The sequence below is a fragment of the Coturnix japonica genome, chromosome 1, assembly GCF_054131305.1.
Source record: "Coturnix japonica strain WE chromosome 1, WE-NBRP24, whole genome shotgun sequence".
In the NCBI taxonomy this organism is placed as follows: domain Eukaryota; kingdom Metazoa; phylum Chordata; class Aves; order Galliformes; family Phasianidae; genus Coturnix; species Coturnix japonica.
Genome location: NC_140663.1, coordinates 172,305,013 through 172,319,689, shown reverse-complemented (window position 1 = coordinate 172,319,689; position 14,677 = coordinate 172,305,013). Strand labels below are relative to the sequence as shown.

The window sequence follows — 14,677 nt, the reverse complement described above, 5'->3', positions numbered from 1 at the left end:
GTTTTCTTTTGGATCTAGACTTAAGAAAATCTTGTCCAGCTTGGTCTTTTATGCCATGAGTGTGGGTTACTTTGTTTTGGGTATTGAGCTCAATAGTAATGGCAGAAGCTGCAAAGCATTTGTTTGTATTACACTGTTTTTCTGACATTATTCCAGTTTCACATGACCTGATGCTCAAGTTAATCAATACTTCAGAGCACCCAAACCGTCACATATAGCTTCTGCGTCTAATTAGTAGTCATTGCACAACATACATGTTTGCGTCTAAATATCTCCAAATCCTTGTAATATCCCATGCAAAATCCTTGTAATAGGCTAAGTGACATGCAAGGAGCTGGACTTATCCTGAGGTAATGTGTGTATTTGTCTTTTTTTAATTCACTCAGGCTTCTAATGTGCTCGATCATTCTTGTATATATATTTTGTTTGCATTAGTAAAGGTAATCCCACTTAAACAGAAAGCACTGGCAAACTAATATAATTCTGTGGCTGCTTTCACTACCACCTCTTTAAAAAGATCAGTACACATGTGGGAATGGTTTTATCCATTTCATTTCCTTGTGCATGCTTTTCTTTTTGTTCATGACATCTGGGATATTTTTCATGGTTTGGGGGTTTTTTTTTGTTCTGTTTTTGTGGGTTTTTTTTAATGATAAAAGTGTCTTTTGTTCCCAGTTTTTCTCGGGTCTTATTAATTCAGTAGAGCATCCCAGACAGCCTTGGTAGATTGTTAAATCTACCCTTTTCTGGAAGAGCAGTACATGTGAATATAGGAAAGCAAAGGAGTATTGGAGAAGATAGTTATTACCAAACAGATTTTGAAGGCAGGCAGTGAATCACTAATTAATTGCACTATTTCATGTAAGCAAATGGCGCGAATCACAATAGCAAAACAGATGAACCCAACTAGTATCCGTGTTTATTTTTGCAGTACTTCTGCCAAAATTCTATTTCTGTTGATTGTCCTTCTAATCCCTGCTTTAGCTCTCCTTCGTTGGGTATAGTTGCATCACGTGTATTCCTCCTGCTATTTCACTTGCTTTTTCATCTTATTCTTTTTAAATAACTTGTGAGTTTGGGTTTTGTTGTTGTTGTTTTGTTTGTTTGTTTGTTGCTTGTTTTGGTTTGTTTGTGGTGCTGGGATTTTTCTTTCCTGAAGGTTATTGCTTTCATGATGTTTCATGGAAATAATAAAATTGTATTTGCTTTCTTATCGCTTTGTATTCACAAATGAACTCATTTAGTTCATAACTCATGATACAAAGAGATAACTCATTCTTATCTCTTCCTGCTCCATATCTATCAGAATTTCATGAAATAAGCGTAGAAAATTGACATATTATATCTTTGCTGTGAAATAGTTCCTAAAAATTCTCCTGAGAGTTCTGGCCCTGATTTAGCAGTGTCTCTATTTTTTTAATTATTATTTATTTATTTCTCTCTGAAAAACAAGTAGGTCATATTCATCTACATTTCCCTTTTTATTCCAAAAAATTCTTGCACAAATGTGTGTCAAGTTGTTAGTGATCCGGAAGATAAAGATAAAGAATCATAGAATCATTTGGGTTGGAATAGGCCAGTAAGGTCATCCAGTCCAACCGTCAGCCCACCCCTACCATGCCCAGTAACCACGTCCCTCAGTGCCTCATCTTCATGGTTCTTGATCACCACCAGAGACAGTGACTCCACCACCTCCCTGGGCAGCCCGGGCCAGTGCCTCACCACTTCTTCTTAGAACAATGTTTCCTCATATCCAACCTGAACCTCACATGGAGCAACTTAAGGCCATTGCCTCAGTCTGGTCCCAGCTCTGTATACCTGTATCCTTCCTCTTTACTTTTGCAGGCAAATTTTCATGTCTAAGTGCTTCCCAGTTTATGACAAACTCATCCATGTTAGCATATGTACGTCTAACCCAGTTCATTCTTACTGGCATATAGCTGACATGATGTGGCACCTGCAAGACTTCTGGAAAGAGGAAATTTGCTAGCAGTTGGAGGAAGGGTAGGAATCAGAATCTGATAAAGAGTAGCTTCCCACAGTAGGTGCAGGGTTACTGAGGATGACAAAAATGACTTCCCTGCATTGCCATGCCTAAGATATCACCTATGTATTTTGATTCTTCCTAATTCATGTCTGTAAGAGCTGGAAGGAGGCTAAGCCAGAATCATCATTAAGAAGATATGGCTAATCAGGATAAAATGCTCATCTCCCAAGAAATAGAACAACTCATGATAAAAAAATAAATAAATAAATGCAGAAGCAAGAAAAAGCAATGAAGCAATGATAACAAGCAACAATTGCCCCAGGAAAATGATTTTGGATGAGAAATTGTGGAAATTGAATAAATGTCTGAAAATAAGATCCTCCACCACTAGCCTGCAGCAATGAAATAGCTAAATGAATTCATATACCTATTAATAGAAAGTAGAATTTCTTTTAAATGTCCCGCGTAAATATTTGCTGAAACAATTCCAATGCAGTGAAGCTTTTTTCACCTTGATGGAGATTCATCTTGTGCCTAAAACACCAGAGATATCATTAAACACTTCTGCAATATATGAAACAGTAACTCCTACAAAGCTATCAAGGTTAATGAGACATATGCTGCTCTGCTGGGCAAGCATGGCTGTGCAAGTCAGATGCCTGGGGTAAAGAGATGTGCCCAGCCTTTCCAAGACCTCATGCTGCGCTGTCAAAGCAGACCATATGTGATATCTCTGTTGCAGATCTGACTTTGCTCTTTATGTGCCTTTTCCTTCCTTGGATCTGTACACACAACATTGTCTAGGATACTAGCTCAGTGTGAAACTCATGGAATTTGACAAAGTGCCCCAAATAGTCCTGCTTATCATAGAATCATAGAATTGTATGAGTTAGAAAGGACCCTTAAAGGCCATGAAGTCCAACTCCCCTGCAATGAACAGGGACACCTACAGCTCCATCAGGTGTTTGGAGCTCCATCCAGTCTGACTTTGAATGTCTCCAGGGATGGAGCATCCACTGGATCCATCCACCTCTCTGGGCAACCTGTTCCACTGCTCACTACCCTTACTTTAAAACACGTTTGCCTTATATGCAATCTAAATCTCTCCTCTCTTAGTGGAGACACATTTTGGAAAATACAGTAAATCCCCATGCAGGGAAAAGTTTTCCAGTGTTTCAAGAGAGAAGGCAGAGAAGGCAGGGTAGCTTACTAAAGGTGGTGAGTGATGCACAGTTTTCCTCAGCATCTGGGAGAAGCTACAAGAAATTCCCAGCTGAGGGAATGCAAGTTGACACTTCATAAGACAAGGATAGACTTAAGAGCACAGGTAGAAAAGCACTTTGTTGGGGTATGAAGTCCTTGTCACTCAGTAATAGCATGATTTATTTTAGTATGTCTCTTTCATTATGCAGCACAAAGACATTGAAATGAAAGTTTCCAGAGACTAATTTGGATTGGAATTATATTCCCTCTGACTATGAATAGAACACAGTATTAGTCTCCTGAATGTATCGTGGGAGGAAGATATCATTTCAGGTGTATTTATATTCACAACACAATATAAGAGCTATATCTAACGGTGCAACAGATGAAGGCAGCACTATCTTCAGCAATAAAGTAAATGAAAATAAAGATAGTAGTGACATTTAGGCAATCAGACCTGCTACATAACAAAATCTTAATTAGATGGCATTCTCAAATGTAAATACCTGTAGATTAGGAAGACAATGATCTAATATATTTATCTATATATAAAAGACATTATTGGTTCTACTGTGCTGAAGTTTTAAAGGCCAAAACAATGACTAAAGTCAATAAGCCTTTGTCATTATTGCTGAAAGGTTCCTGAAAAGGTGTGTAGAAAGTATTCCAATAAAAACAAGGAGATATATTCAAACCCACAAAAACTAATAAAATGTAAATGTATCTTTCCTTTCCTCAGTATTGAAATCTGTGTTTTTCATTTCCTTTGAGTGAGCTCAAGGGAGCTGCATGACTGATAAGAAATAGGAGTCTAACATGTTCTGTTGCTCGGTGCATAGTGAATGGAGTAAGTCTATTCAAGCAATATTTTTTCCAGTAAATAATGTACATCATTACACTGTCTACCAGTGGTGTTAGATTTTGTGTGCATTTTTTCCTGTCAAGTGGTAAATTAGCTAATGTTATGTCTAATTGATCTTTGGGACACATTAAAAGCATAGAACTTGTGGTACAATGTGAGATCCAAATCCCATTGGTCCATAATCACATCTCTGGCAGTGACCAACATTGGATGCATCTGATACATATAGGAAGCAAAGGGGCAGTGAATTGTATCTAACCATAGGATGTTTCTTTCTTTATCCTTTAAGAAATTACTACAGACTACAAAGATTTTCCACCATCATTAGCTTGCTATGTGAATGCTTACCATCTCAGCCTACAAAAACTACCAAATTGAACTTGTAGTCATCTGAAAACAGTTGTCAGAGTACTTTTAGCAAAAACTGATTCACAGTAAATATTAAACAAAAAATCACAGCAGTTTGTGTCTTTTGCCCACTCCTTCTCTTTTGATGTTATGTGTATTGATCAGAGGCTTCATGCTAAAATCCTGGCTGGCATAGCCCAAGATTCTGCATGAAATGAACATGCAAATTGCTGTGTTATGTACTGTCATATAAGGCTTACTCTTTGTAAATCACTCAGGTGTGCCTTATAAAACAGTGGAAAGCAATTGTCAAATCAAGAATCAGAATCGTTTGAATTGGAAGGGACCCTTACAGGTCATCTATGTATGAGATGGGGACTGGACAGCATTGCAGGGAAAGGGAAGAAATGGAAAACAAACAGATTTTTCTATTATTTTAAATCTAAACTATTCATCCAAGCTATCTGCTAAGACAGGGCAAAGGGAGAAAAAAACAGATTTACATAAATAGCATAAATAATGTTACCATGATAATAGTATCGTTCTTGTTGCTATCTCAGAAGTCCAAGGCAATAAGTTCATGACTCACCATAGTGGCATACAATTTGTTTCTAAACAAAACAGAATTTTAAAACATCACAGAAGGTTTAAACTGGCCTGGATCCATTGAAATGATGCCAAATTGATACTGATGGAGAGGCTGGTCTGGCAGCCATCCCTTTGTTATAGAGTCTAGAGGTATTTGACATACCCTCTTGAAGATGATAAAATTCTGTCTCTTAACTAATTCCTTTTTAGTTTATTTTGGGTTTTGTTGATGCTGTTGTTGTACTGTTGACTGTTAAAATTCAGTCATTTGACTTCTACATTCTTTCCAGACTCCAATGGAGTCCAAGAGATATACTGTGTCCTTTCCAACCTCCCACTTGTGTTATTAACAATCTTTGCTTCAACATTTACTGAAGTGGGTTGGAGATGCAGCAATTAGGAAATCTCTTATAATCTAGGAGCAAACAGTGAGGACCCTGAATTACACAGGAAAGCAAATTTTAACACCTGCTGACAGAATGAATTTCTCTCTCTCTCTCTCTCTAAAAATGTCAACACTAAATGTTCAAACTAATAAAGACTTGAACTGTGATGCTCTACTACTGTTTTCACTGTTGTATACTGTCAGCACTTCAGTTGCTTAACTTTATTTGTAAGATTAGGTCTTTTATTTTCATTTTCTCAAAACTCAGTCAACGCTACAGACTTTACTACAAACTTAAAAGGGAAAAATAATAGTATTGTAACATCACAAAACTCTGGAACTCTCTCATATAGAAGAACTGCTGCATCTTGATTCTTTTATCTCAGTTATTTTTTACTTTATGACCAAAAAATCTCATCAACCCATCTGATATAAAATCTCTTCACTATTTCTAAATTTAGAAATATTTTGTTTTCCACTACTATCTTCCAAAATTCTCTTCATGTTTAGTCTTTTGCATTCATTTCTGGTCTTTCAAGTGCACCTTAGACTTCCAAGTGCTTTCTTATATCTTCAGATATACTAAATAGTCTTTTAGACCAATTCTCATATAATCATAGACACATTAAGGTTGGGAAAGACCACTAGGATTCAGCCATCAACACATAACTGTGACCACTCTAAACCACCTCCATCAATGTCAGATCTATGCATATTTAGAACACCTCCAGAGACACTGACTCCCCCACCTCCCTGGGCAGCCTGTGCCAATGCCTCACCACTCTTTCTGAGAAAAGCTTTTCCTACTATCCAGACTGAACCTTCCCTGGCCAAGCTTGAGGCCATTCCCTCTCATCCTATCACTGTTACGTGGGAGAAGAGGCCAACCCCCACCTCACCACAACCTCCTGTCAGGGAGCTATAGAGAGTCATAAGGTCTCCCCTGAGCTGAGCACAGAGGGGTGATCACCTCCCTGCTCCTGCTGGCTGCACTATTTCTGATACAAGCCAGGATGCCATTGGCCTTCTTGGCCACCTGGGCACACTGCTGGCTAATTTTCAGCCTAATTTCAGCTAACACCCCCAGGTCCTTTTCCTCCACACAGCCTTCCAAACACTGACCTAAGCCTGTCTGACCTCAGCAATTACATAGATTTCTGTTTGGTCATTTGCTTGCCCTTTCATCTACTACGTGATTTTATCACTTTCATAACCTACCAGAATTAGTTTGTTAGATCATTGGTGATTCAGGCAATTGGTAGGACCTTTGCAGATGGATTTTGGTATATAAAAATTTGGCAAATTTTACTAAGCAATACTTCTGCCTTTCTTGAAAGGGCATGAAATTAGTGAATCAGCCTTAACTGCCTTTCTTGACAGTATGTCACAACTTTAGTGCCCTTTTAATTTCATAGGAAACTTTGAAGTGCGTTATTTAGATTCAGAGGTGAATCTGAAGGAAGCATGAAACGTTTTTCCAGACTCCAGCACTGCTGCTTGCTCACACCTAGCAAATGCAAAACTATTAGGAAACAGGTCCTCTGGAATGACCCCATATATAAAGAAGTGCAAAGAAAAAAGGGTCTTTTCCCAGTGGGGAGGACAAGCATGGCAGTTCTGATAGCAGAAATGGAGCAGCATTCTTTCACTCCCTATTCACATTTCAAATGCAGCAGTCACTATAGTATGTAGGCATCAATAAGAGAAGAATGAAGACTGAGATTAAAGAAACTGATCTGAGATGGGTTAAATACTACCTGCATTAACTGCCTTCATTCTGTGGTCCAGATTCTTGTCAGGAGAAAGGGGCAGGGGTATATTTCAGGGTGGCTTTTTTTGTGTGTATAGAACAGAAATATGGTATTGTGGGAAAATACAGGGCCATAACATGGGTTATTTTCCAGTTACCAAGTATTTCAAGCCAAAGGGGAGGAAAAAAAAAAAAAAAAAGAAAAAAAAAAAGAAAAAAGAAAAAAAAAAAACCTCAAGAACACAAAGGAAAAGAACGATCGTTCTTATTTTAGTATTTCTTAAAATGAAGCAGGGAGTATTCATTTGAATTAACTCCCACCATGCACTTATTAGACAAATTTTAAGACATGCTGTGGTTTCAAAATGTCCTCTGGAAAAAGAGGTTATTTAGAATAAGTTTGGAATCAGATGAAATCTATCAGTGCTGACTGAACTAGCAGTCAGTTTCCCTACAGTCAGTACAGGGATGGGTCTGGGTAATCTTTGAGGTTCCTTCCAACCCAAGCTGTTCTGTGATTAAATTCCAAGTTAAATTCCAAGTGCCCTTGCCAGTCAAAACAAAAGCTGTAGTAGCATCATCTGACCAACCCATAGTCATCTGGGTGTCTCATGCTGATGTTGGAGTTGCAAGTAGCTGGGTGTTGTGTTAAAGTCAGATTTTCAGTCCTCTCTTCTTACTCTCCAGATTGGTGTCTAAATCTGGAAGCCACTCCCACACCTTGCATACAGAGTCCGCCTGGGACATGGTTATTTAGTAAGAGAAAGCTGCCATTACACAGCTGCTCTGGTGCAAATCATTCAAATCATTGGCTTCATCCAGGTAGAAAACATCAAAGAAACTGAACTGTGCTACAAAGAATTGATCTGAACCATTAGAACCACTATTTAGTAGAACCATTTGAATTGGAAGAGACTTCTAATCATCATCTGGTTCATCACAGGGAAACCTACAGGTCAATCGGGGTACTCAGAGGCTGTAAACATCTACATGTTCAGTCTTCTTTCAAGTATCCATCACATGAAACAGACCTAGTAAAAACCTTGACATCATAGTATTGCATCTTTATGCAGAGGGCTGACACTGTGTGAGCTACAGAAAAGGAGGATCTTGTTAATATCACCTTTCCTGTTTGCTGAGAAGAAATGTTAAGTCTTTTATAATGAAGTAGAAGTTTAGACAAATCCCTGGTTGGAAGATGGTTATTTACTAAACGAATTCTACAGTGGATGAATAGAACAAATATGATTCACAGTGAGCAAACGTAAATCCTAGAGTGGGATAAATATTTCAGAAGTAAACCACAATTTACAAAACAGCACAGGTTTGTAGAAAAATTAGTCCCTTCAAGGCTTTTAAATCACTGGGAAAAGAAATAAGAAATGATCTAGAGAGTAATTCTGAAATACAGTCTGTATGTAGGAGTGTCTGTTCTCCTGACATGTAGAATTTCAGCTGCAGTTGGTGAAGTCATAGGTACGTGGGAAGTCTGAAGAGCCTATTTCCCAGCAGTGCTTCCCAGCTGATTGCCAAAGTAGACACTGTCACTTAGAAAATTCAGTAAACAATTACAAATAAGCTCAAAGGAAACGAAGCCTAACTGTACAACAATCTTAATAAATAAATAAATAAATAAATACACAGAAACCCAAATTAAACCACTCTGGTAAGGCATCTTGATGGTAACCAGCAACTATACAAAATGTGGGATTTTGGAAATATCAAATGTGGTTATCCTACGAAAAGTTAAAGGGCATCAAATAAAACAAATTAGTTATTAAAGGCATTCTGGAAATGGAACCAGTGTGAACAGCAAATTACTGAATAAAAATAATGCTGAAATTTCTTCTAGGGGAAAATGAGAATATTGCCATCCTACAGAACTCTCACATAGCTCAAACAGCAGCAAACAGGGAGCAAACTGATAGTTCTAAGTGCACAGCACAGATTTACTTGCTCATACTAAGAGGTGATGTGATCTGTTGAGATGCACATCCATCCTTTAAGGGAAGAAACCCTGACTGCTGGTTCTGCTTCTGTTCCAGACCTGCTGTGGAGAAACACAGTGAGTTGGGGGTTGGTTGGCCTTTTCTCCCTGGTAACAGTGATAGAATGAGAGGGAATAGCTTTAAGTTGCTCCATGGGAGATTCAGTTTGGATAACAGGAAAATTTTGTTCTCAGAACAAGTGGTCAGGCACTGGAACAGGCTGCCTAGGGAGCTGGTGGAGTCACCGTCCCTGGAGATGATCAAGAAATGTGGAGATGTGGCACTGAGGGACGTGGTTTAATGGGAATGTGTGATGGGCTGATGGTTGGACTGGCCGGTTTCTTCCAACCTTAGCAATTCTATGCTTCTATGATTCTAGACCCTGCTTTCGAAGCAGTCAGTGTAATAAAATGCTGAAATGTGGGGAACATCATCTTCTCTTTGCTGGCATCAGTCTGCGACATCTTACTCTTCAAAGTGGTACTGACTCAGTGAAATGAATTTTTGTCCACCCCCTCAAGTTAGTCTTCAAATCACATGGGTAGATTTCCCAGTTTCATGTTGAATTATGATTCTCTGTGTTGCTGGAGCATTCCCTTTACATTGTTTCTTTGTTTCATTGTTTCTTGAAACTAAATCTTTTATCAAAAATCTATTTTGGGGGGGATTATAGGACTTTGATGTTTTTCCTTCAGTTTAGTGAGATTTTACACTCAGTACTTGAATAATTAATAACTTCAGTGCATCATTCCATTGACCCTATCAAGGTATCTCATTGTTTGGAAAAAGGAATGATATAGTAGAGATCTGTTTTTAACATCCCTTTTGCAGACTGAAGAGTACTCAGTAACACATTTTAAACCCAGTTCTCTTCACTGAAACCCAGGAAGGATGTAGCTATTTGAGGGACTGCGCAGTCAGTATGGAAAGTGCTGAAAGTTTCATGTACTGTAATAAAAAGAAGTCATATATTTACCTAAGAGATTCTACTAGACCTCAATTTTCAGGACATGTCTTACTCTTGTTAATTTAATATTCATTTGCATTTAGCAGCCTTAATGATTATATAGGTCAAGAAAACTAAAATATCCTTCCGTGTTTTTTTATCTCCTCAGAGTACGCTCGGTTTGAGGCAAAAATCCATGACCTGCGTGAGCAGATGATGAATCACAGCATGAGTTCTGGGTCCGGCTCCCTGAGGACTAATCAGAAGAGGTCACTGTATGTCAGGTGAGCAGGGAGAGCTTTCTCCTGGGAACATGTCACCAGCTTTCTGGTCCATGACTGACTTCTGCGCTGTGGGTTCAGCTGGGTAGTGAAGGAAGTTTGAGGAGCTGAGCTGAACTGAATTGAGAAATTCATCAATCTTACAAACACAGGATCATTAATGTGAAAATTGGATAATGCCATATTGCTTAATCCTATCATTTCAAGCTGTTTTCAAAGAGCATTATACTTTTATAGTGATTTGGTTTTATGAGATGGAGATTTCTTAGCTGTTGTCAGTTCTTTCCATATCTGAGATGGCTTCTGTGGTGTAGTGACACACTGTGGTCCTGCATGTGGCCTTAACCAGACGTGGAATGACTGTTCTCATAAAAAGCACTTTCTCTGCAAAACATCCTCCAAAGCAAAGACTGTCATATACTGTTCTAAACAGGTGATAGTCCACTGCTGTCCCATTGCTCATAGAATCATAAAATCATTAAGATTGGAAAAGGCCTCAGAGATCATCTAGTCCAACCATTCACCTACCACCAATATTGCCCACTAACCATGCCCCCCCAGTACCACATCTAAACATTTCTCGAACACGTCCAAGGATGGTGACTCTATCACCTCCTTGGGCAGCCTGTTCCAGTGCCTCAGCGCTATCTCTGAGAAAAGTTTTTCCTACTTCCAACCTGAACCTCTCCTAGCACAACCTGAGGCCATTCTCTTTCATCCTATTGCTTGTTACATAGAAGAGGACAAGCCCCAGCTTATTATAGCCTCCTTTCAGGGAGCTGTAGTGACCGAAAAGGTCTCCCCTGAGCCTTCTCTTCTCCATACTACAATAAATTTACCATCTACTTTGCAAGATCAAATATGCAGATGAGACACTTAACAAGATAATGTAGGTAGCTTAAATGGAGCAATGAGCAACACAGGAATTGCCTAACTGCTAGCCAGGTGGAGCAGTTACAGTTTTGCTTGGTCTGAGAATGTCTGTTGATGGAAAGGTCTTAGGAGGAGCTGGGATTGTTCAGTCTGAAGAAGATGAGGCTCAGGGGAGACCTTATTTCATCTTCCTGAAGATGGCTGTGATGAGGAGAGTTGCAAACAGGCAGCAAACAAGACCCGAGGAAATGGCCACATGTACCAGAGAAGGTTTAGATTAGACATGAAGGAATTTTTTCTCTCAGAGAGAGGTCAGGCACTGAAACGGCTGCCCAGGGAGGGGGTGGAGTCACTTCGAGATCTGGTTAAGTGGCTCGTAGCAGCAATGGTAATGGGAGTATGGTTGGACTAGATTATATTGTAGATCCTTTCCAACCCTGTGATGCTGTGATTCTACAAAATCATTTTTGGCTGAAAGACCAAAAGTAGTGAAACTGGCCCTAGCAAAGTTCTTGCTGTCATTCATGCCTTTGGGTACCCTGGGAGACTATAGGACTCAGTGCCAAATATTTTAATAATCTTAATAATTATGCTTCTCTAGGCTTTTCATTTTTATTTTTTTCCTTCATGCACAGCATATAATTTGAAATCCCTGACAATCATGAAGTAGAGGGAAGCAATCTGTCAGCCTCCAGGCAGTGATAATTATTCATGGGGGAGCTAATTCAGGTGATAACAGTGCAGAGATCCAATTAAGGCTAAATTCTCCATTTTGTCATTATGCCCTTAATGTGAAGGGATGAAGTAGCACAGAAGAATGAAAAAATATATATACTGGCATTGACGGTCTTATTCTAGTGGACAGCAAACATATTAAGCTCTAATTGGTACTGCTGCCAGAAAGGGCAAGAACTGACATGCTGTGGTTCACTGTTACCAGAGGGCTATTGGACCAGATCAGGTTGGAAGTGTCATGGCTTAGATACATCTCTGACCTCTTCTGGCCTCTCTGGCTTTGAGTTGACTTCTGAACCTGTTCCACCTTGGCTGGATATTTTCCAGGCTAAACAATGAGTGATTTAGCCGTAAGAATTTTTGGTCAAACACTTGAAATTGCGTTTTCAGAAAAGCTGCAGTCATTGGACATGGAGGAACAGAAGAAGCTTGCTTTGCTGAGAGAAAAGCCAGGAAACCAAAATGTAGGGAACAATGGTGTGAGAAATCTACGCCAGCAACCACAAGTTGATTAAAATGTTTACACAGAGAGAGGGTCCTGAACAATTTGCTGGTTTGAGGCACATCATAACTCATTATCAGTATGAATCTCATAAGTCCTGCTGAGAATCAGAGCTTATTAGCTTCCACACCAGACCAAGCTAATAAGTCTCCGTAGAATCTGGAGTAGCCTTGTTCCTCTGTCTGATATTGCTCTCTGTACATTGAGAGCACTGTGTTTCCTACTAGTTTATGAATTCTGGATATGGTCTGTTCTCACTAAGCTGATATACCCTGGTGCTTCACTACAGAAGTCTTTGTGGTCTTAACCACATATCTAAATATCGCTTCCCAAATCATAAATGTAAAATTTGTTCTTTTATTCCAGACATGTTCCAAAAAAGTCCCCAAACCTCTCAAGCAAAAAAAAACTCAAAATCCTCAGTCATTTATTAACATAAATTTGTGCAATCAAACCCACACAAATGACTGTGTCCAACTCTGAGAAATCTACTTGGGAAACTCTGTATTTTAAATATTATAATGTGCATTGCAGCAGCGCCTGGAGCACTGAACTAAGCACTGCTAGTTCAAATCATATACTAATTAAAAAGGTAGCTTATGTCTACATTAACCACTGTGGAAAAAAATAAATATGGATCGGGAAACGTGCCTGTTTACTGAGAATAAAATTTTCAGTGCTCTTCATGGATAAACTCTTTACAGCCAGTGACCCTGTAAAAAGCCTGGGATTCAATGTTTTTTAGTATTCTTATAACTCAGGGCATTTCTACTTCAGTGGATTATCCTGGACAGCATCTGCAAAAGAACTAGAGGCAAATTACCATATGTTGCAAATCTGCAGATGTAAAGACAAGTTAACGATTTTCTTTCTTTCTTTCCTTTCTTTGGTATGCAGCGATTTTGCTGTCCTTCACTGAACATAAGCAAAGTTATTTTTTTAGCTGGAGAGCTTAATCAAAGCAAATAGCACTGCAAGGGAATGAAATAAAGATGCACATAGGTTGAAAATACCTATCATCATCTGCTCATGGAAAACAGCAGAAAAGAGGGTGAGAAAAACCAATGCTCTGTGAGGAGAGCTCCCAGTAGATGTAGAGCTCATTGGGTGCAGATCCGTTACTTCCCATGCACTCTCTGATTTCCCTCGATCAATACCAACATCTGCTGAGCTGTGGGGTTTCACTTCTGTTGTGAAGACCCCCATCTCAGCCTTCAGGCACCTTCCTTCAGTCTCACTGCTGTCTTGGAAAACTCTTCAGAAAACATGGCATGCCAAGAAATCATTTTTAGATCCGTCATTTTATTTGCTTGGTGTCCACCACACAAACATTTTCTTCACTGTGTTCATTTCCTTCAACTCTTAATGACAAGAGTATACATCTATATCCTAGCTAGTCACTCTGAGGTTCCCTTTTGATGAAGAGAGAAGAGCTTCTCCAGGGAGGGAATCTGCCTGCATCTTATTCATCTAACCTGTCCTAGACATCTGTGATAGAAGTATTCTCTCAATAGAAACTTATGTTTCTACATCTGTATCTAGAGGGCAATCTAGCCGCTGATTTGCTATCTGTAATAGCAAAGTATTTCTAATTGAGATGTACAAAAGCAGTGACATGAAATGAAGAGAGGTGAAAGTGTAACATGGAGATAATAGTTTCAATGTAACAGTAGAATTAGTCAGCTGAAAGAAACTAAAAGTCACACATAAATGTAGATGCCTCAGGAAAGCAATTGAGAATGATTTATTCAGACTAAGTTGTTTCACCTTTTGACATGGACTTTTTTCTGTGCATACTTCGGTGTTTCTGACTTTTTTGCTTGTTATTATTCATTATCCCTGTCTGTATTCAGAGTTTCTGCTGCTGCTTAGAATATTTTCCTGGAATTTACTGAAAGGATTTTTTATGTAATGTCTGTTCTTTTTGTATCAGAAAAAAAATATGACTCTGTTTGGGGTGTTTTCATAGAGCTCACACCACTAGTGGCAAAGTATTAGGAGACACCAAGGGAGGACTGAGCACTGGGACGTGCTATTAATTAGGATCCCACATTCGCTTTGTCACTTAATGTCTCCAGGAAAACAACAGAAACACAAAGTGTGAAATAGCAAGTTCTATTACTTACAGTTCATTCCTTGCTAGTGGTGAATGAACTTAATTTGAATTCAGTAACTGACTTGAGAGGCTAAAAATTTCCACTGTTATACTTTCTAATTCATTGGAATTCA

General features: G+C 38.9%; 1 protein-coding gene across 47 annotated transcripts in view; it reads left to right on the top strand.

The window, feature by feature from the left end:
• The window catches only part of DLG2 (discs large MAGUK scaffold protein 2), a 959,079-nt gene that overhangs the window by 865,500 nt on the left and 78,902 nt on the right, over positions 1–14,677 (top strand). For all 47 annotated transcript variants that reach the window (XR_014942266.1, XM_085536516.1, XM_085536515.1 and 44 more), the window contains one exon: positions 10,227–10,341. Coding sequence is in view for 46 of the 47 variants with exons in the window: in XM_085536516.1 (XP_085392642.1) it covers positions 10,227–10,341 (115 nt within the window). In the remaining variant the exon portion in view is untranslated. The remainder of the gene's footprint in view (positions 1–10,226; positions 10,342–14,677) is intronic.